This window comes from Eptesicus fuscus, chromosome 5 (assembly GCF_027574615.1).
Source record: "Eptesicus fuscus isolate TK198812 chromosome 5, DD_ASM_mEF_20220401, whole genome shotgun sequence".
Taxonomy (NCBI): domain Eukaryota; kingdom Metazoa; phylum Chordata; class Mammalia; order Chiroptera; family Vespertilionidae; genus Eptesicus; species Eptesicus fuscus.
This window is the reverse complement of record NC_072477.1, coordinates 5,459,054-5,481,467: the sequence shown is the minus strand read 5'-3', so window position 1 is coordinate 5,481,467 and position 22,414 is coordinate 5,459,054. Positions and strand designations below refer to the sequence as shown.

The 22,414-nt window shown below is 44.6% G+C and overlaps 1 protein-coding gene across 5 annotated transcripts in view; it reads left to right on the top strand.

Moving 5' to 3' along the window:
* SETD3 (SET domain containing 3, actin histidine methyltransferase) overlaps nucleotides 1–22,414 on the top strand; it is a 62,437-nt gene that overhangs the window by 13,401 nt on the left and 26,622 nt on the right. For all 5 annotated transcript variants that reach the window (XR_008556033.1, XM_054715757.1, XM_054715759.1 and 2 more), the window contains 3 exons: nucleotides 64–212; nucleotides 2,130–2,202; nucleotides 2,500–2,756. Coding sequence is in view for 4 of the 5 variants with exons in the window: in XM_054715757.1 (XP_054571732.1) it covers nucleotides 64–212; nucleotides 2,130–2,202; nucleotides 2,500–2,756 (479 nt within the window). In the remaining variant the exon portion in view is untranslated. The remainder of the gene's footprint in view (nucleotides 1–63; nucleotides 213–2,129; nucleotides 2,203–2,499; nucleotides 2,757–22,414) is intronic.

Genomic DNA, 22,414 nt, shown 5'->3' with positions numbered 1-22,414 from the left:
AGTAGCATGAATGATATATGTCCTAAAAGTAGCTCTTGTTTTGTAAAACATGGATTGATACAGGTCTGTCTGTTACTTTTGATGGAAAAAGAGAAGATTACTTTCCTAATCTAATGAAATGGGCCTCTGAAAATGGAGCTTCGGTTGAGGGTTTTGAAATGGTTAATTTCAAAGAAGAGGGCTTTGGTTTGAGAGCAACAAGAGATATCAAGGTGAGTTTATAAACTGTTGGTCTGGGGGGAGTCGAAGTGTGTCTGGATTGTGTCGTGTACAGGACATAGGACGTGGAGACATACCTTAGGCTTGTTCTGAGTCTTGTGGGTGGGGGAGGGCGAAGGGTGCAGCCAACACTGCCCCTCCTGCCACAACAACCCTCTAACTGACCCCTATTCCAGGCAGCCCCTTGCCACTCATCCTCCGTGGGGGCTGTGCTAATAACCAGTGACCTGGGGCAAGTCAGCTCACATTTCTGGGCCTCTGTTAGGAGACCATAGAACATGCCTCAAGGGATTCTGAGATAGAAATATAGAGAAGGTTGTGGGTTCAGGTGGTTTGCTAACAGAGCACACTGGGCCCTGTGGTTGATTGGATGTAGGTGGAGGCGGGGTTGGGGGTTGGGCAGTATAGGGGATGCTTACCAGTTTTCTGGAATGGGTAACAGTGGTTGGAGGCACCACTTACTGGACTGGCAAAGCACGGCTGATAGGAAAAGAGAAATAGACACCTGCTGAAGGACAAATGCTTTTCTTTACTCTTGGTCCTTCTAGATGGAGGGAGCAGCCTCTCCCTGCCTCTCGCTCTTGCCTCTCACTCCTGCCTCTCAACAGGAATACTTTGATGATTTTGGGAGAAGGAACTAGGGTTGGCCTTTCTCTCAGTGAGAGCTGCTGTCCACATGCTTTCACTGTGCTATGCTCTCTCCACCCTAAGTTTTCCAGGGGCCAGCCACACATGGGGAGGCCTCTGGGGTTCCAGTTCTGCCTGTAACTAGGTGGGAAGTCTGTCTAATTTTGGGATTCAGTAAGTGGTATTTTGGGTGACCGTCTGTTGGAGTCTTGTGTCTCTCTCATTTGGTTCAGAACTTGGGGAGAGGAAGCGGTTGTTATTAGGTCCCCTCAAACTTCCAGCAACTTTTTTGGCCAGCTTGTAGTTAACCTTTCGATGATACATTGATAAACTGGTTTATTAGATGTGTATTAAATAATCTAGTATGACAACATACCTTCCTTATTATACCAGGCTTCCAAAACACACAGTTCCTTCCTTCATGCTGCTTATAGTCTGTAGTAAGGGACAAGGCACACATAATTCAAATAGTAGATAAATAGACGTTGGTAAACAGCAAGAGTAAACGAGATGTCACACATGCTTCTCATGCATCAGACGAATAGCATCGTTAGTGTGGATGCTGCCCTAAATACCTAGGCTGTGGTTGGTTGTCACTAGTGCATGTTTTTTTTAAAAGCTTTATTGAAACTGATATGTAAAAAAATTGCACATGTTTAATATGTACGTTTTGCTGAGTTGAAACATCTGCATGATACCATCACCATGGTCAAGGTACTGTATAAATATACATACAGAACATACTGAAAAAGGCATTTCATTGCCAAAACATGTGTCTTGTGGGCTTGTGTTTTGCTAGTAACTGTCGTGTTTTAAAGACAGGCACATAGAAGAGGGACTGTTACTCCAGCTTCAAACATTATAAGATATCCTGCTTCACATGGGTAGAGTCAGGTTTTTGCTGGAGGTAGAAATTTTGTTTTGTTTTGTTTTTAGCACTTAAAAATATAAATACAGCAAAGAATAAAATAATCACCTTTGTGCTTTATCCCAAGTTGTTATATTTGCTTCAAATTAGAGTTGAAAGTCTCTTGTGGTTATTTGTCTTGTCAGTGTACATAGTTTTTCTACTGGAGACAGGATTTTAAAGCAGCTTCCATTTATTTAACCACACCGTAAATGCTTACCGTTGAGGTACTTTTGGGAACTAAAAATGTGGTGCTGATATGCACCCTGAAGTTGTCCTTCATGTGTGATGGGTTTTTGCCCATAGACACAATTGGAGTAAAGACTATAGTGTGTTGTGTTTTCATGATTCTGTTTTCTTATTTTTTTCCTTCTAGGCAGAAGAATTATTTTTATGGGTTCCACGGAAATTACTAATGACCGTTGAATCTGCTAAAAATTCTGTTTTGGGTGAGAATAATTTCTGAATGTTCAAAGCAAAGTGAAAATGATAGAAATATATAAAATTTCATTTTGTGGAGCTAAGGATACTTGGTTGTTTTCTCAATCAGTGAACTTTCCCCCAAAATTCACATTAGGTGTTTCCCATGCTTATAATCTGACATAATAGACGAATGCCAAAGGAGAGATGCAAGTTACTTTAAACGTTATAGGATTGTTTAGTTGTTTCTGTAACTTTAATCATATAAGTGAATACTTTTAAAAGGAGTTGTGGAACTTACGCTATTAACTTCTGGGTTACTCCAGGACCCTTATATTCTCAAGATCGAATTCTTCAAGCCATGGGAAATATCGCACTGGCCTTTCACCTGCTGTGTGAGCGCGCTGACCCTAACTCCTTCTGGCAGCCCTACATTCAGACCCTGCCCAGTGAGTACGACACCCCTCTCTACTTTGAGGAAGACGAAGTCCGGTCTCTGCAGTCCACACAGGCTGTCCACGATGTCTTCAGCCAGTATAAGAACACAGCTCGGCAGTACGCCTATTTCTACAAGGTCATCCAGGTGAGCTGTTGGCCACTCTCTACCTGTCTGTGTGACCGGGTGGGGGAGAAAGGGAAACTGATCCCACAGATGTTCCACTGTGTTCCTCAGTAAGAATGCATCAACAGTTTGCTTTTTTTACATTGTAAGGTAGTCTGGTCCATTGTTTCTGTTTTCACAGAACTGTCAATGAAAGATGGTTTGACTATCTGACTTCATCAGTATCCAGTGTTAATATAAACAGCAGTTGTTACATGTTATGACTAAGAGTCACTGAGTTCTGAAAACAACAGATTACAGTAAAAATTTAAACCTCTAAAATGTAATACAGCACAGTGCTCTGCGTATAAATTTTCCTAGAAAATGGAAGTCCATTTGTGAGTTTTTGTAGTAAAATATTGACAATTAATTTACTAAATTATAATGCCGATTTCTTTTTTTTTTTTTAAAGTATACTGTATGTTATATTAGTTTTAATTAGCCCTAAGTAAAAGAGTCATAGAAAAATCTCTGTAAGGTTGGGAACATGGCCTCAGGGCCCATGGCTGATAGGACAGATTCCTGTAAGACACTCGAAAGATATTGTGGTTGAAACCACCCTCCGCCAGCCAGTGTGGTGGTGATTGAGAAGAGAGGGCTCTGGGGCCAGCTAGCCAGGTGCAGATCCCTGCAGCACCACTTGGAGCTGTATCATCTGGGCAAGTCTCTGTGCTTCCATTCTCTAATCTGTAAAATGGGATAATACAGCACCTGACACCAGAGTTGCTGAGTGGACAAAATGCGTTGATCTATGTGAGGCCCTCAGTATAGTCGGACTTGTTATAGAAATGCTCAATTAGTGTTACCATTTTGTGTTTTGATCCTTCAGGCCTTGTCTTTTTGATTTGCTTATTTTTAAAATTGTTTTTAATAGCTTCTCACTGTGTCCCCACAGTACCTTATGTTAGTATTTCTTAATCTTTTCTACTAAGAAGCTCCCATACATAAATGACCCATCACAAACTCAGAATGGTTAAAATCTCTCATGTTTTGTTGCTGGGTTTTGGTTTCATGTTTTTAAGTCTTAAAAATTAATGCAAATGTTGGTGTGCTAAAGTCATGTTTAATGACTTACTGTAATGTCAGATTGGCATTGGAACACTGCCCCATCTCTCCTGTGACTCCACATGCCACTGGGTGCCCCGGAACCTACATTCCAGTGGGAGAAGCACTGCTTCCCATGTGGCAAACGCCATCACCCCGACAGTGTGTCAGTTCAGGTGTGGTTCTTCCTCAAAAGGAGCAAATGTCACCGTCCCTTAACATTAGTACAAATAGGCAGTATTAGTACAAAATGAAAACAGCTTTGTAGAAAATTTCTTACCTAGTGATTGACTTTCAGAATGAGATGCGCTGTGTGACATCAGGAAGGTATAGGCCAGTGGTCGGCAAACTCATTAGTCAACAGAGCCAAAGATCAACAGTACAACAATTGAAATTTCTTTTGAGAGCCGAAAACCGACTTCTGCGTATGGGCCACGAAGTTTCAATCGCACTGTACGTGTGCACCCGCACGTGGTATTTTGTGGAAGAGCCACACTCAGGGGGCCAAAGAGCCGCATGTGGCTCGCGAGCCACAGTTTACCGACCACTGGTATAGGCTATGGAATAGAAGAATTTTGCATAATGATTTGTTACAAAGAAAAACAGACTTAAGCAAAAGTTTTTAAAACATCATATTTTGGGTCTAGCTGTTTTTCTAGTTTTAGAATGTTCTCATTGCTTCTGCAAGTCATTAGTAGCAGTCCCAAGTAAACACAAATGTTGGCATTGTACTGCCGTTGTTTTATTAGAACCAGGTTTCTCACACCAGCACCAAGCCATATCTGTATACATTTCCAGGATCATATGGGGGGGGGGGGGACTGCTCTTTTGCAGTGGATCACTTACTTCATGGCACATTATCACTCAGGGAGAAAGTGAGTAGTGTCACATCAGTCCACAGTTACCGTTTCATTACAGTCACCTACCTTCAGTGGGATTTTGTGTTTTTTTTTTTGGGGGGGCGGGCATTGTGACTCAACCTTTTTCAGGGTCAGGGGAACCCTCTTCTCAGAGAAATGCCTGTGTCATATCTCACAAACACTTGCATACCATTTTGGGGTTCAAATTCTAGAACTAGATTTTGCTTTTTTTAATTTGACTTCCCATTTAAAGTCATCTTCCTGGGGCCTGCACTAAGGAGTACATCTGAACCAAAACCCATTGATTTTCTTCTGAGCTGATGCTGGCTGGAGGGTCTGCCAGCCACAGCTGTTGGCCACTGTCTCACGATACACCAGCCATGTGACAGCGAGCACGACTCAGTTCCATGTGTCTGTGGTGGTGAAAGCTCATAGTCCAGCCTTATATCTGCTTCAGGCTTTAGGAATTTTATTCCAAATGAGAAGAAGCACTGGCACTAATGTCCTCTGATTAGCAGTTCCTTCAGGGAGATTTCTCTGCATGGCATTTTTTATCCAGAGTGTCTGTGTGTGTGTGTGTCTGTCTGTCTCTCTCCCTCTCTCTCTCTCTCTCTCTCTCTCTCTCTCTCTCTCTCTCCCTCCTCCCCTCTCTCTCTCTCTCTCTCTCTCCCTCTCGCCCTCCCCCTCCCTCCCTCCCTCCTATAAACTAGAAAAAGAATTTCCTGTGTTCTTTCCTCCCAGCATATTTCTTTGGTCAAAGGCCTTTTAGTGGCCACTTGCTAGTTCAGATTACTTTCTGTCTTTAACTTGCTTTACCACATTCTCTTAAACAATCTTTCATGGCAAGTCTCCCAATCTTGTTCTTCAAAATCATTGTAACAATTATTTGTCATTTGCTGTTCCATCTGAATGTTAGGATTACTTTGTCATGTATCACAGAAACCTTATTGAAATTTTTGTTAACTACACTGAATTATCCCATTTTTGGGTATTCTTTGCTATCTTTTAATGAATTTGTATAATTATTTTCCCCCAGGGGGAAAATACCCCAAAACAAAATGCAGTCTTTCTGGGCCTCTGCTGGTCCTCCTGGTGGTAACAGGGGCCTGGGTTTTGTGTGTGTGTGTGTGTGTGTGTGTGTGTGTGTGTGTGTGTGTGTGTGTTTAATGGTTTTTATATTGTATTTACATTGTATCCTTCTTGAGATGTTCAGTATACAGTGAGGCGTTAAACAGATGATAGCATGTGTATATCCAGAAGCCTCAAGCAGGTCCTGAATAACCGTTTTGTTCAGTGTGGATAGTCTTGTTGCGATGCCACAGGAGTTTAACTCTTGTTCATATCACTTGGCCTATGGTAAGATTGGTTTCCTTACATGTCATTTTGCTTAAAGTCCCAGAACCCATCCACAGCGTTGAGGACTGATTACTGTACCTTGTGTTAACATGAAGCACCTGCTGGTGAAACTTCATACTGTAGCTTAATGGTTGAGGAATGTTGACACCCAAAGCTAAATTTAGAAATGTGGTTCAGCCAGATTCTGGGAAAGGTGAGTGTGCATTGACAGCCCTAAGTGGTAACATTTCTGTCAATTTGTGAAAAGGAAACCAGGGGAGAAGACAGGGTTAACGGCAGAAGACAGTTTAATGGCATTTACAACTGCTTCGGAGTTTTAAACCCATAAAAATACTCCTACCACATTAGGTCATTCCAGAATGCAGCTCCAAGTTGGGTGTTTTGCCTGGAAATGTAATGGTCAGTTTTGTGGTAGAAATTAGTGGAAAAGTAGGATTTGGCTTAAACCCAGCTCTGAAGTAATGTATTTGTGTGAAAATGAAACATGTTATATCAGATTTGACTTGACTTAACCATAGATGAATGCTAGTCCAGATATTTTTCATTCATATCAGTGAAAAAGAAATGAGATCTTGGGAATGAACTGCTCATTTCATTGATAATCCCATCTAATGATGGGACCCTGCCATGTGGGATGCCAGCTTGTCCAAACGTTAAAGGCTCTCAGGGACATGCACATGTGCTCTTGAGCTTGAGTGTGGTGCTCTCTAAGTGAATGCGAGTGGCCAGGGTTTCACAGAATAGAGGCATATCTATAAAGTTACTGTTTGCCATTGACCTCATAATTGAATGATTTGTCCCACGTGTGTTTCCTCTTTGGTATCGATCAAACAGTTCGAGAAGTGCAGGGGAAGGCATGTGGATAGAGGGACTCGTTTATCCATTGACTGTGTGAATGTCACTTCAAGGCTGCATCCATTGCAGCAATGTCCCCATGTCCTGCCTCACGCTTCAGGCAGTCGAGTAGGCAGTCAAGTAGGCAGTCAAATTGGCTGTTCTCCTTGAACAGGCAGCTTCTCCTTCCAGGCTGTCATGGCAGAAGATTGGAGTAGGCATACTCACAACATGCTGAAAACAGGGCCCCAAGAGGCCGAGGAAGACGTGTAGCAGTTGTGGCTGAATACAAGCAGTCACTTCTCCCATTTTTTGTGTTCTCCTCGTGACAGAGCAGCACAGGAGGTAGATTGCCAGAGATAGCTTTTTGCTGATGCTCACATAGAAGTCTGATCAGACACAAGGCCTTAGGAATGAGCATCCGGTGGAAGAAAGACCTTCGGGCATTAGCATACTTTAAAGATCCCAACACCCCGAGACTCGGGCACTGAGTCAGCATCTGAAGCTGTTGTAGATGTGTGTGTAGATTGTGGACTGGAGCGGCACTGGGAGGAACAACATGCAGTGCATTTCTGTGACGGCATCTCCTCTGGTGGCAGTTTTTGTAAGGGTGTTTTCCACATTGTCTTCCCAGGTAGTGGGGGGTACAGGGGGGAGGTGGAAGAGCAGGGTATCTCTGTAGTCAGCTGAGACTCCGCCTAGAAACCAGTGTAAGAGTCTCCTTCCCAGATGAACCAGCCCACCACCTCCTCCTGACCTTGGATTTACTGTCTTTCTGTTTTTAACCCATCGTATCTTGATTGTTTATTCAACTAGTATTTATTGTCTCTCAAGTGCAAGGTACCACACCTGGGGACAGGGACTAGTATTGACAGAGATGCAAGATTTTTTTAAAAAACTTTTTATTTTGAAATACCTTTTTAGACTTCCAAAAACGTTGCAAACTTAGTATCAAGTTGAAAGCCTGGCTTTGGATACTGATTCTAGACATCATTCTCCTGATCTCCTTCCCACTTCAGTTTTCCCCTCGAGGTGAATGTGTTCCATCTGTGACATTCTGTTCTCTGGAGCTTCATGGCAGGGTCACATCTTCTGACCGCGGGGTGAGGGGAAAGGAGCAGAGGCAGAGGGCAGGTGGAGGGGGGAGAACACCCATGGAATTGCCTGGAGGTGTTTGAGTCATGAGCAATGAATCGAGATTTATTTCTTGGGTTGTGATAACAGGAACTGGGTAGAGATTCCAGGGCGGAGGAGGGAAAGAATGATTTCTGTTTTCAGGTTATTTATCTGAGTTGACTGGGGGCCTTTTCCTGTGATACATAAGTGTTCTGCACTGAGTCTTTGTGGGACCAACCCAGGTGCGTCCAGGTGGGTTGGAGCGGTTCCAGAGCACATGCTAGGGAACCCAGAGCCACAGCCGATGTCCATGCCACTCACCCACCTGGTCAGAGTGACCTTCCCTAGTGCTGCTTTAATCTTACAGTCACTTGGTGAGAGCGGTGTTAGTCCTTCCTTTGTAGGTAGGAATCCCAGCTGTGGAGCAGGCTGCCTGAGGCTCAGGGCGCCCTGGCCTGGGCTGGCTTCACAGCGTATCAGCTAGACCCCAGCCCATCCTAGTCACCCGCTGGCTGAGCCTCAGTCTGTCTGTTAGGCTGTTTTGGTCTTAATTTGGGGGCACAGAAGTGGTCTGGTTTTAAGGGCAGAGCAGTCTTGCTTAAATCTTTCTGGCTGATACTTTACAGAAAGCGGGCCTGTGCCTTGGCTTGCTGACTGCAAAGCTGTACCTGTAGGGCCATCTGTGTGCCTGCCCCGGGTTTGCCTGCTGGCAGGGTCTTCCAGCTCCCTGAAGGAAAGCCCTCCTGTCCCCCCTTGGTCTCAGCTGTGCAGAGGTGGGAGACGTTCACGCCTAGAGGAAGCTGCAGGCCCATGGGCCCCCTCAAGGTGTGAGAAAGCCAGTGGTCCTCTCTCTTGTATTATCCTTATCGATTTGACATTTTTGCTGTTGTTAATCCTCACCCGAGGATATTTGCTCCATTGATTTTTAGAGAGAGTGGAGAGGCAGAGAGAGAAACATCTGTGTGAGAGAGAGACAGAGGTCAAGCCTGCAACCAAGGTACATGCCTGGAATCGAACCCATGATCCTTCGGTCTATGGGCTGACTCTCTAACCATGCAGCCAAACTGCCTAGGGCTCGATTTGACTTTTAATGATAGAAACAATGTGGAACACAAGAACCTTAGGAAAATCAGTCCAGGCTTGCATATTCTCTGGAGAGTTTCCAGTTCCTATATCTTTGTTGGAGCCTCTGGCTGTCTTGCTGAAATGCCCTGCCCTGTGTCCTTGTTTGTTCCTGATAGCTGACCTTGACCATTATGAATTTGTGTTAAATGTAGTATAAGATATTGTTCTTATTGTGTCCTTACTTACGGTTTCTGATTTTGTAAATTACTCATCCTAAACATGTGCCTAATTTTCATCATTTTCAAGACATGGACCATGTTTTGTACCATTGTTGAAATTCTTTTTAGCACTAAGTCTCTGCTGGGCAGATTATCCAAAAAAGTGCCCATGTAATGTAGTAGTTTCTTGTTAAGAGCAGTTCTTCCGACCTGCCCTGCTGTCCATTCTGCACCCAGCTGGCTAGCTTTGACTTTTCCATCAATGTCTTTGTCAACAATGCGTTAAAGGATGCAGTGTCCTGGAGAAGAAAGGTCGTTCCTTAGTCTGAACCTCTCACCTGCTAGGTAAATCTTGTCAGGTTAAGGTGGTGTCTGAGTTCCCTTCTCTGTAGAAAAGAGGTGGGTGCCTGCCGGCCAGGTTGGGAAATAAAGAAGTGAGTACTGAGCAGGGCCTATTGCACAGGTGCCCAACTCTGCCCCAGGCTCAGCGGTATTAGCACAGCCCCCTGGACCATCCTCTGGTCTTCACCAGACCATGGCCCTGTTCTGGCTTTGATCAGTTCCCAGGGCTTGCCCAGCTTCATCTGGCTTCAGGGCTTTGCCATCTACTCTGGTTTCAGCTCAAATGTCACGTCCTGAGTGAGGCTTTTCCTCGCCATAAAGTAGCTCTCCCTTATCAACTCTGTTTTAGTGTATTAGTCGGAGAAACAGAACTAACAGGATGTATGTACATATAAATAGAAGGAGACTTATTTTAGGAAGTTGGCTCAGGTGATTATAGAGGCTGGCAAGTCCAGAATTTTCAGGACAAACCAGCAGAGTAGAACCAGGGAAGAGCTGATGCTGCAGTTCAAGTTTGAAGGCCGTCTTCTGCGGAGTTCCCTCTTGCTTGGGGGAGGTCAGCCTTTGTTCTACTCAGGCCTTCAACTGATGGATGAGGCCCACTCACATCGGGGAGGGCAATCTGCTTTACTCAGGAGTCCACCAATGTAAATGTTACTCTCATCCAGAATAATGTGTGAACAATCTGGGCACCGTGGCCCAGCTAGGTTGACACATAAAATTAACCACCACAGCTAGGCATGCTGTTTCTTTGATAGCATCTGTCACTGTCGAATGGTTGTTTTATTTGTTACCTGTCTCCTCTGGGACCTTTCTCTGCTGGGCGCCAGTGTGACACCACTGCCAGCACACTGCCTGTCACACAGGAGGCTCACACAGAGCTCGTCCACGGGGGGAACCAGTCGTCTTCTAGGTCTCCACGTGGAAGGCCCATATGGCAAAGCCTCTGTGGGAGGTGAGTGGTCAGAGTCCAGCCTGTTCCCCACTCCCCAAGCTGAGACCCTGCAGAGCTGCATCCTCACAGGCAGCTTTTTCAAGTTTGTACAAAGACACTTAGTCCCTACTGCGACAAATACTAAACCTGATGGGACCTCAGGAGCCAGCGTGAATGATGTGAATGATGGCCGTCCCCAGTGTAACAGAACAAGCCATCACTCTGCTTAAGATTCTGTGGCCCTCGACGTCTGTGTCCTGTCCTTTCTTCTCTCTCCCACGAGATGAAATTTGCGGTGAGGGAAGAATTTCAGATCCTCTGCCTTAAGGATTTTAGCTAGCAGCTCTCCAGATAACTGGTTTATATTTTTATGGGCTGTTGTATTTTCTCTGTTAAAAAAAAAAAATCCTTCTATACTCTGCAGAAGATTGGGTGCTGTGCGTGTACTTCCAGAACACTGTCAGCTTCTGTCTTCACCTCCTCCTCACCCGATGCTCACTTCCTTGAGTTCTTCACCTTCTTACCTGATCCGCCTGTAGACGATGCGTGCCCTTCTGCTGCCGAGTCCCCGCATGAGTCCCTGCCAGCCAGGCTTCCTGACCGAGTTCTTTGTGTCACCCCGTGAATGGCCCTCCCCTGCCTGCGCATGTGCAAACATCCAAGTGTGTGTTCCTCCTGACCCTCTCCCCGCCTGTCCTGGGAATGACTGGGTCTCCACCTCACACATGACTGTGGCACAGTGCCCTACGATGACGACACTTTAGACCTGAACTCTGTTTCTGGACAGTCATTCCTTTTGGGCCCACCAGTGTTCTTGAGTCCTTGAGCTTTGTCACATGTCGTGATTCAGGTAATGTCCTCTCACAATTAACTTAATTCTTTCAACTTGAAAGAAAAAGTGGGTTCTAAAAATTAGTAGTCGAAAACACAGTATGGGTACTGTGTTTATTTTTATTTTCATTTCATCTCATCAGAAAAAATATAGTAACAGTGTTCCTGTTTTTATTTTCTGCTAATAATGAAGTTTGAATGCTTGCTTTTCTTCCAGTTCAGTGGTGGATCCTGTAAGGACCTAGAAAAGTAATATGAGGTCCTTGCCTTCTGGAAGTTTATAGTAGAGATGGGAGGGAAATAATTGGCAGGCAATGTTGGAAAGGAAAACTGGTAAACTTTAGGAGGCTGCGGTGTGAGGCCTGAGGCGTCAGGTGGTACCTGAGCAGGGGCTTGGAAGGCCGGCTTGTCTGGTTGAGGGAAGTGTCGGCGAAGGTGTGAGGCTGGGGCGAGTGGGGCAGTGAGGAGACGGAAGACAGCCTGAGCTCAACAGAGGCAGCACCCTGGAACCAGCTCCCCACGTCTGGCACAAGCATCTCCCTGGGGTGCCTGTGGCTTGTGTGGCTCAGGCCAGTGTGATATGTGGGTATTAGCAGCTGATTACCTGCCTAAGTGGCGCAAACTCAGTTTCCAAAATTACAGTCTACCCTGTCTCACTCTCAGACTTGGAATGCAGCAGAGATATCAGTGGATATAAATGTGTTTTTAAAACGTAAAGCATGCTCTTAACATATTTAACCAGAGCTGGGTCTCTGTACTTTGAGCAATTCAGCAATGTCATTAGGAGAGCTCCTGTACTGGATGTAAAAGGTGAGGGCGAAACCGAAAGTCCTTTACCTAGGAGCAGGACTGAGGGTGTGGGAAGGAAGGGAGGGAGTCCGCGAGGGAGGGAGGGAGCGGGCCAAAAATGTGGCAGAAGTCAGGCCTGAGGGCCTTCAACAAGCTCTGGAATTTCTGACCTGCATGACCAGGAGCCATGGGGAGCCTCCCCATCAGATCAGCCTGGGTTTGCCTGCTTATTTAAAGATAGCCTGTCACCAGGGAGGCCGGAAGGCCTGATAGCCTGAGGAATTTGAGAAATATTTGAAGGTAGACTCACATTATCTGTGATAAACTGGATGTGAAGAGTTTGTGAGGTGTTAAGGATGATCTTGAGGTTTCTGGACTAAATTGGTTTTATCTTTTCCCCTTCCTCCCTAACTGGCTTTACCAACCTTTCTCTATTTTTGACCTTTATAGTTGAGAAAGGAAATTTCCAATCCTAAATTTCTAGCTTATTTTAGAAATTTTCTAGCTTATTTTCCAGGGCACACCAAAAGTAATCTTGTACCTGAGTTTTCAGTCCAGACAGGTTTATTTTGTGCTTTGGAATATATTTTTCAAGCAGAAATCTTTTGTATGCAAAAGTCAAGCCTGGAGCAAATTTTTATTATGGAATTATAAGCTTGTGAAAGTGAAGGTTTTAATGGAAGTGCTCACCCAACCTTAACCGTGGTGACACACAATAGCATGTCTGAACGAAAAGCTGTCAGACAAGCAGCTTTCAATTTAAATGTGTCAGTGATTTCAGGACCGACTCTAATGAGTTTTAAAATCTTGGTGTCAGTCTCATGTTTTCCCTTAAATGCTGTGAAGTCATTTAAAATTAATAAGCCAGTTTTTATTTGGCAGCGTTTATATCAGAAACTCTACCATCGGTTTTGAAGTCCTCGCTCTTGGGTGGTCTTTTTATTTGTCTAACGTGGATTAGTGGCTGTGGTTCTAGAACCAGACGGACATTGGCTTCCTGTTAACAGGCAAGTAGGCTAACCTGAGGGACGACCTAGATACAGCTTCTGTGATAGGGCATGTTTCCGTGAACCTACTGCAGGTGTGAAATGGAGTCCCCTTGAGTTAGTGAGCTGTGGGTATATTTAGGACTTAGAAATAGGGAAAAGCTAAATGACAATAAAACATTTGAATAACAGTTTATGGCAATAGAAATATTTCAGTAGTTGGCATAGGATCAAAATTCTAGACAAAAACTGCCAAGAGAAATTCAGAGGCAGGAAAGATTCAAGTGCTTTAGGAGTTTGCCACATACAAAACATAGCTAGACTCTAAAGACAATAAAGATCAATAATAATTTCCAAACATTAATCATTATAAACTTTTTAATGAGATTTATTTATGGTGTTTCCAGACATCATATATGGCAAGTAACAGAAAAAAAGTAAAAATAATATATACCTACTGATGAATTATATAATAGTAATAATGACATTTTGACTGTCAGTTATTCTTTAAAATGGCCAATATAAATAGAACAAATATATAATAGGAACAGTGGTAGGGGACATTTAGTAACCACTGTAGTAAAATGGTGAACAGCTTGGGTTGTTGACTCTTGTGGACTTTTAGTTTTGGTTGTTGTTTTTTCTTTTTAAGTTCTCACCCAAGGACATGCTGAGAGAGAGAGGGAGAGGTGAGAGAGAAACATCTATTGGTTGCCTCCCACACGTGCCCCAACCAACTGAGCCAACACTGCCGGGCAACTATTATTAGTTTTATTGAATTGAGATTTAGCTTAGACATGTAAAGTATACATGTATTAAATACAGGTTAGCTTCTATCCTAAAGAACCACACGGAGATTAAGCTGTGGAACTTTCGTAGCACAGTAGGAAACTCCCATCTCCTTCCCTAGTCAGTACCAGCCCCCTATTCAGAAGGTGACCACTATTCCATCTCTGTCACCATGGGTTACTTTCTTCCGTTGACAAGCTTTCTGTAGGTAGAATCCCCCTGTGTGGAGTCTCGCCCACCTCTGCCTTCTGCTCAATGCAGTGCTGTGAGATCCATCCGTGCTGCTGGGTGTAGGAGTAGGTAACTCTCTTGCTGTGTAGTTTCCCATTGTGCACATTCCACACTCTGCTTATCCATCCTCCTGATGGGCATTTTGTTTTTCCCAGCATTTGTCTATTATAAGTGAAGCAGCTCTTAGTCCTCTTGTATATGTCTTGTGGATTTATGTGTTCCTTTCTTCTGGGAACTCTCGGGGGAGAACAGTTGCTGGGGTATTGGGCAATCTTATAGGAAGCTTCAGCCGACATTGGTAAACCGCTTTCCAAAGTGGCTGAACAATTTACACTCCACTGTACCTGGACTTCCCAGCTGTCCTACCCCCTGCCAGCACTGGGTTTGGTAGGCATTCCTGTAGGTGCACAGGAGGGTCTGGTTGTAGTTCTGACTTCCATTCTTTGATGGTTGATAGTGTTGGGCATGTCTTCATTTGCTTATTAGCTACTTGGATATCCTACTTAGGGAAGCATGCAAATCTTTTACTCATTTAAAACAAAATTGTAAGATACCTAATTTAACTCAATATAACCAAAGATTATCTTTTAAGCATATGATCAATATAAATTGATTAATGATACAGTTTACTTTTTAAATAGTAAATCTTCAAAATTCAGTGTGTCTTTTGGGGGAGAGTATATTATATTACTAAGTTTTTAATGCAAAATTAAAAATGTTTGACCTTATTTAAGTGTACAATTCATTGGCAGTAGTTACATCATAATGTTGTGCAACCATCACCACTGTCTATCTCCAGATCATTTTCATCACCTCAAACAGAAATGGTAAATATTAGTAACTCCCCACCTCCCTCCTCCTTCCATTGCCCATTTATAATTTGGCATTTTCTTCTGGATGTGTGTCCTTTATAAGACAGTTTTGTCACTCTCTCCTTCCAGAACTCTTTGTCTAGCCCAAAGTTCTCAACCAAGAGCAATTTGCCCTTTGGCTCTCAAAACTGGGCCAGGGATGCTGCTGACCCTGGAGCGCTCAGGACGACCTCAAAACCAAGCAGGGTCCAGCCAACTCAGTACTGCTGAGGCTGGGAAACCTTTCGGTGCAGGATCATTGAGGTGTTCTTGTATGTTTGCTTCTGGAAGCCTCATTGCTTTACCTTTGACATTGAAGTCTGTAGTCCCTCGCTAACTCTCATATACATTTTTAGAAAACTAAGAAATCTTGATTCTTCCACATCTGTGCTTCTAACCTTGTGTTGGTTTTTTTTGTTTGTTTTTAATAAATCGTTATTGTTCAGATTATTACAGTTGTTCCTCTTTTTTTCCCCCCATAGCTCCCCTCCACCAAGTTCCCACCCCACCCTCTGCCCTTACCTGCCCCCCACTGTCCTCATCCATAGGTGTACGATTTTTGTCCCGTCTTTTCCCGCACCTCCCACACCCCTTTCCCCCTGAGAATTGTCAGTACACTCCCTTTCTATGCCCCTGATTTTATTACATTCACCAGTTTATTCTGTTCATCAGATTTTTTATTCACTTGATTTTTAGATTTACTTGTTGATAGATATGTATTTGTTGTTCATAATTTTTATCATTACCTTTTTCTTCTTCCTTTTCTTAAAGAATACCTTTCAGCATATCATATAATACTGGTTTGGTAGTGAATTCTTTTAGCTTTTTCTTATCTGTGAAGCTCTTTATTTGACCTTCAATTCTGAATGATAGCTTTGCTGGGTAAAGTAATCTTGGTTGTAGGTCCTTGCTATTCATCACTTTGAATATTTCTAGTCACTCCCTTCTGGCCTGCATAGTTTCTGTTGAGAAATCAGCTGACAGTCATATGGGTACTCCCTTGTAGGTAACTAACTGTTTTTCTCTTGCTGCTTTTAAGATTCTCTCTTTGTCTTTTGCTCTTGGCATTTTAATTATGATGTGTCTTGGTGTGGTCCTCTTTGGATTGCTTTTGTTTGGGGTTCTATGCGCTTACTGGACTTGTAAGTCTATTTCACCAGGTGGGGGAAGTTTTCAGTCATTATTTCTTCAAATAGGTTTTCAGTATCTTGCTCTCTCTCTTCTTCTGTCACCCCCATAATTTGGATGTTGGTACGCTTGAAGTTGTCCCAGAGGCTCCTTACACTATCTTCCATATTTTTGGATTCTTTTTCTTTTTGCTTTTCCGGTTGGGTGTTTTTTGCTTCTTTGTATTTCAAATCTTTGACCTGATTCTTGCAATCTTCTAGTCTGCTGTTGGATCTCTGTATATTATTCTTTATTTCAGTCAGTTGTATGCTTAATTTCTAGTTGGTCCTTTTTCATATCCTCGAAGGTCTCACTAAATTTATCGGCGGTTTCTAGAAAATTCTTGAAAAACCTTATAACCATGGTTTTGTACTCTATATCCAGTAGTTTACTTTCCTCCGTTTCTGTCATTTGTGACCTGTTTCTTTGTCTCCGCATTTTGGCTGCTTCCCTGTGTTGAAAGAGTGGCTTTGTGTGCTAGGTGTCCTAAAGGGCCCAGTGGCTTAGCCTCCCCAGTTACCTGAGGTGGACCCTCTTGGTGCACCCCTTTGTGGGCTGTGTGCACAGTCTTGTTGTAGTTAAGCCTTGATTGTTGTTGGTATCACTGGGAGGAATTGACCTCCAGGCCAATTAGCTGTGAGAATCAGCTGTGTCTATGCTGGGAGAACTTCTGTGCTGGAGACACCCTTATGGGGCAAGACTTGCTTCAGTGGGGCTTTGGTGCTCACTGAGTCTGCCCCCTGAGTGTGTCCCTTATGGATCTGATGAGTTGTAATCTGGATGGTCCCACTCTGACCACTGGATCTCTAAGGAGATGCTAAATTAGCCTCTGCCTGAGGCCACCCTGCAGGAGCTATAGAGAGATCTGCAGATTCCTCTTTTTTGTTTGGGGTTTGGAGGTGCCCAGATGAGGCCCAGCTGTGAAGCAGTGCAAGCTGCTGTAGGGCCTTGGGCCTTCTTTTGGATGTTCTGGGTCTCTCTGACCCAGCTGCAGTTGGTTAGGTAATTTTAGATTGCAAAGGGCCAGGCCATTCATATGCAAAAGCCTCTGCGCACAGCTTGGGTGGGGCGGGGTCTCAGGGAATCAACCGGGCGGAGCAAACAGCTATGGCTGATCCTCAGCCCTGCCCTAAGAGGCCCCGGGTCTCAGTGTCCTGCAGTAATCGCTGCAAGCACCTCTGAGAGAAAGCCGCCCTTGAGTTCTGCTCGAAGCCAGACAGTCCAGTTTCTCCCTTTATGAGTCTGGGTCCCCAGAGTCTTGCTCGGAACTGGAGTTCAGAGCAGTCAGGAGCTTGTGTCTCCTTCCTGATTGAAAAAGACAACTGCATACTAAGTTGCCAGCCCTTTCTGCGCGCGTGTCTCCGTACCTCTGCACTTAACTTCCACACCTCCTCTGAGTCTCAGTGTGCTTTTCTCTTTCCTTCTAGTTGTAGAATTTCCACTCAGCCAGCCTTCCTGTGGTTTTGGATGATGTCCGTTTTGTCTTTTAGTTATAGTTTTGAAGTGGTTGTGCGAGGCAGCAATTTCAGGTGTTTACCTCTGCTGCCATCTTGGTTTCTCCTCTAACCTTGTGTTTAACCTTTTGCACTTGGATGTCGAGTGTGACTCGACACGGTTAGCATTAGAATAAAGGAATCGAGAAAAAAGCAAGCGAGTGCAAAGGGTTAAAACAAAACTCCTTATGGTGATTATCTGGAGCTTTATATGGAACATCTATTTATCTATCTATCTATCTATCTAATAAAAGAGTGATATGCACATTGACTGTCACTCCAACACACAAGATGGCTGCCCCCATGTGTACACAAGATGGCCGCCATAAGATGGACAGCAGGGGAGGGCAGTGGGAGGGACCAGGCCTGCAAGGGAGGGCAGTTGAGGGCGATCAAGCCTGCAGGGGAGGGCAGTTAGGGGTGACCAGGAGGGCAGAGGAGAGAAGTTGGAGGCGACTGGGCCTGCAGGGGAGGGCAGTTGGGGGGACCCAGGCCTGTAAGAGAGGGCAGTTAGGGGTGATCAGGCCTGCAGGGGAGGGCAGTTAGGGGCAATCGGGCTGGCAGGGGAGTGGTTAGGGGTGATCAGGCTGGCAGGCAGAAGCAGTTAGGGGCAATCAGGAAGGCAAGCAGGCGAGCAGTTGGGAGCCAGCAGTCCTGGATTGTGAGAGGGATGTCTGACTGCCCGTTTAGGCCCGATCCTACTGGGCTGCCCTCTGGTATTCAGTGTGCTCCCACAGCCAACCTCCCGTGGCCCTGTTCACCCGCCAGGCCGAGGGACCTAATTCGTGCACTGGGCCTCTAGTATTAATATATAGAACTAAAGTTTTGGTATTTGGTGGTTTAAAAGCAATATTTGATGCATGAAGTGGCCAGGTATTTGCAGAAACAGAAGATTTGTTTCTCCCTTTAATCTGATGATTAAGACCTTAATTTAGAGGTCTTATTGCCTTTTAACTTTCAGGTTACAACCATAATGAAAAATTCACAAAAGATTCAATTCTTAAAGTAAATTGACTCTGAAGTGTGTTGTTTTTATCAAACTGTTACCTGCTTCTTTGCATGTAAATGATGGTTAGACATTTTCCAGACAGAAGGGAATTTTTTTCCATTGTAGTTCAGTTGTATTTCCACCTGTCAGGTCTTCCATAAAACTGACCACTTAAATAATCAGCCCCTGAGATGTTTTAGGATAGTTTGGAGGAGGAGAAAGTACTTTTAGAAGTACGTCATTGAACCTTGTGGGAGCTGTTTTTCAGGAAATGGCAAGGATGGAAAGTTCTAAGACCTTTTCCCCCTGTTTATGGGTCATGTCAAGTACATTACTAGTATTTTTACATTAAAATCTAATTTTGTAGAAGAATTTGTGGCTTAAGAGTGGTCAGATGGGGAAAAATATCACCTCGTCTGGTATAGGTCTTGGAACAGTAATAGCTCTCCTGTTAAAACTTACTCTGGCAAGAGGATCAATTGATAAAGGGCTAGATGCTTAGCTCTTGATTTAAAATCCTTAAAAATACATGCCGTGTCCTAGCTGGTTTTCTCAGTGGTTAGAGCATCAGCCTATGGACTGAAGGGTCCCAGGTTCGATTCCAGTCAAGGGCACATGCCTGGGTTGTGGGCTCGATCCCCAGTAGGGGGCGTGCAGAAGGCAGCAATCAATGATTCTTTTTTATCATTGATGTTTCTATCTCTCTCCCTCTCCCTTTCTCTCTGAAATAAAAATATGTGTGTGTGTGTATATATATATATATATATATATATTTAAAAAAATACATGTCACTGTTCTAGGGCACCACAAGTCCCCCTTTTTCTGCATTCGTGTTATGCACTGGAAAGGGTGCAGGTTTGGAATCAGGACACCTGGTTTTGAGTTACAGCTCTGCCTTTAAATAACCTAAAAGATGGCAGGTCACTTAGCCTCACTTTTCCCATCCAGTAATGGAGGTGCCAGTCAGTGCCGTATGTTGGTACTGGGCAAATTAAATGAGAAGGGTAAGAGCACTTTGTGAAGCACGAATCTTCACACACATGTAAGGCTTTGTGGGCACACCCAGCTGAAAATCATTCTGCTATGATAGGTGTTATACAGAGATAGCACTTGGGATGGGTAGGTGAATGGTTTCTGAAATTCCTCCACTCCCAGCTGGGCCTGGAGCAGTTTCTTCTGGGCCATTGTGCTTTATCTGGAAAATAGGGGTGATGGTAGCACCCATCTTGTAGTGTTCCTGTGAGGTTGGAATTCATTAATGTCTACCTAGGGCATTTTATGTGCCTCGTACTAGGCACTCAAATGATAATTATTATTTTTACTAGAGGCCTGATGCACGAAGATTTGTGCAAGAAATTTCTTTCTTCCTTTCTTCCCCTGGCTGCTGACACCACCTTCGCTCTAGCCGGAGCCGCCTTTCTGCCTTCGCTCCGGCCCAGAGCCGCCTTCCACCTCTAGCCTTGTCGCATCAATTTGCATATTCCCTCCTTATTGGCTGTGGGCGCCGCCATCTTTGTCTTGGAGTTACGGTCAATTTGCTTATTCCATATTTATAAGATAGGATTGCTACTGTTAGAGTTGATCTGGATAATAGTGAAATTCAGGTACTGCTTCACTGAGTCAGATCCTCTTCTGCACAAACTGACCAGTGCTCTGAAAACAGGTGTGATTAGTTCCTGAAGTAGGTGTTTGGGTCATCAGCATTTTGACTTGAGTGGGGCTGATGGGTCACAAAGGATCTGCTGTGGGAAAGAAAGATGCACAGCATTTACCTGCCTCTTCCCTGCTCAGCAGATCTGGAAGTAACTGTTCATTAATGAGTCACCTGCTTCGTTTCACTCATTCCTTTAATGGCCATTTGAGCTCCTGCAGGGCTGAGAGCAGACTTCCTTCACTTTTGTTTCCATAGCTCCTTACCTGATGTCTTTGGCATGGAATAATGTTTGCTGAGTAAATTGTCCTTATTGGCAGGGCAGGTCAAAAACTGGATGAGAGAGATCCTGAGAAACAGGACTGTGGCTGGAGTCTTGGCCCAACTAGGAGAGACTCTTTTGACCTTTTTGTTGAGTGAAATTATTTTTTAAGTTATAATCCGTACAATACAAAATATTAGAAAATACACAGTAATTTAAGGAGGAAAATGTGTTTTTTATTCGATTTGGCTGGGTTTTGGTGTCTTAGAACCTCAATGGGAAGCTCTGGACAAAGGTGGGGCCAGAAACCCTAGTGTGAAATTTAGTTTCTCCCAGATTGCATTTTGCCATCGTTATGTGTATGTGCAGGGAGGGGTTTAATCAGCAAAGATTTCACTGTTCTGCTTGGTGGAAGCTAGCAGTAAACCCAGTTCCTGGACTCAGCTAGAGCATAAGTCACCTGGGAAACGTGTTAAAAATGGTGTTTCCTGTGCTCCACCCTCGGGCCAGGAGGTCTGGACTGAAGGCCTGGATGCAGCACCGAGGGAACAGGTAGCCTCTTGGACTGTAGGGTATTGGAAGAGCAACGTGCTATCACAATCTGTCCGGAATAGCTTACAGTTTCCTTATGCTTCACAATTTTCATCTGTTTCAAAGAACAGAAACAGGTATATGGCCTTGACGAGACCAAAATAAATCCAGAAGCATGTAAGGGAGGCTGTGTGGAGGCCTTCCAATTGCCTGCTTTTCATAAGTAACTGAAAATTGAAGCGACTCAGATGCGTTTCTGTGTTGGATTCGATGCTGCTTAAGACGACCAGTGTAGAAGCAACTGTTCCCAGCGTCTTTATTCAGAGAGCTCGGCTCTCAGAAAGCTGTCAGTTTGGGACTGAAGTGGAATATTAGCTCTCCAGTGACTGAGTGAACACTGAATATAATCAGGGGCCAAAGGGCCGAGAAATTATCTCGCCTCAAATAATGACAATCATAAAACAGTGCCCCTCATTCTAAGCGAAGTCTTCTGCCCCAGCTTGAAGAGAATGGAGGTGTTTTGTCTACTTCAGTTTCCTTGGCTTCCCTCCATCCTTCCTGGCGTTCCCCTTACCTTCACCGTCCCCTTCTCCTTCACTTTTCTGTCCTCGTCCAGACCGGCCCTTTTCCCTGGGCCCTTGGTAGGGCAGTGCCCACATACCTTGGTTCTTGCACCTGCTCCCCCTCCTGTGCCGATATGTCCTTTCCTCTTTTCTGAGAGGCAGAAAGGCTCTGACGTTTGCTGGGTACCTGGGTCCTGTAGTGACCATACCATGGAGCCGAGTCACAGCCAACCCACTGGCAAAGAGCCCTCCCCATCCTCCACTCCCTCGTCTTATTTGGATTCATCCTGTGCTGGAGTACTTTCCCTAAAGAAGACGCTCTCGTCATCTCTGTTAACTGACCAGTCTACTAAATTGAAATCCTTCCCCCTGGTAGGACACTAACTTACCAGTGGCCCTAAAGGCAGCAAACCTGTCTTCATTTTACAACTGAAGAGACGGACCACGTGGGTGGAGGCTGCTCCGGAGCCCTGTCCTGTGCAAGGCACCGTCTGCTGCACGGCCCCCGGGCCGTACCCTCCCGCTTCGAGCCTCCACCCACTGCCTCCCCGCTTCACGCTCAGCTTCCCAGAACCAGCCTGCCTTCTCCGGCACTGCCATTATTGGAGCTCTCTGTGCGGGACACTTTCTGCCTCTCATCCCAGCGGTGCCTCCATCAGGCAGGAGGCCAGGAGAGGGCAGACCCACTGCTGACTTGTTTTCCATTTCCTGGCACAGCATTTCATTCAGGAATGGGCAC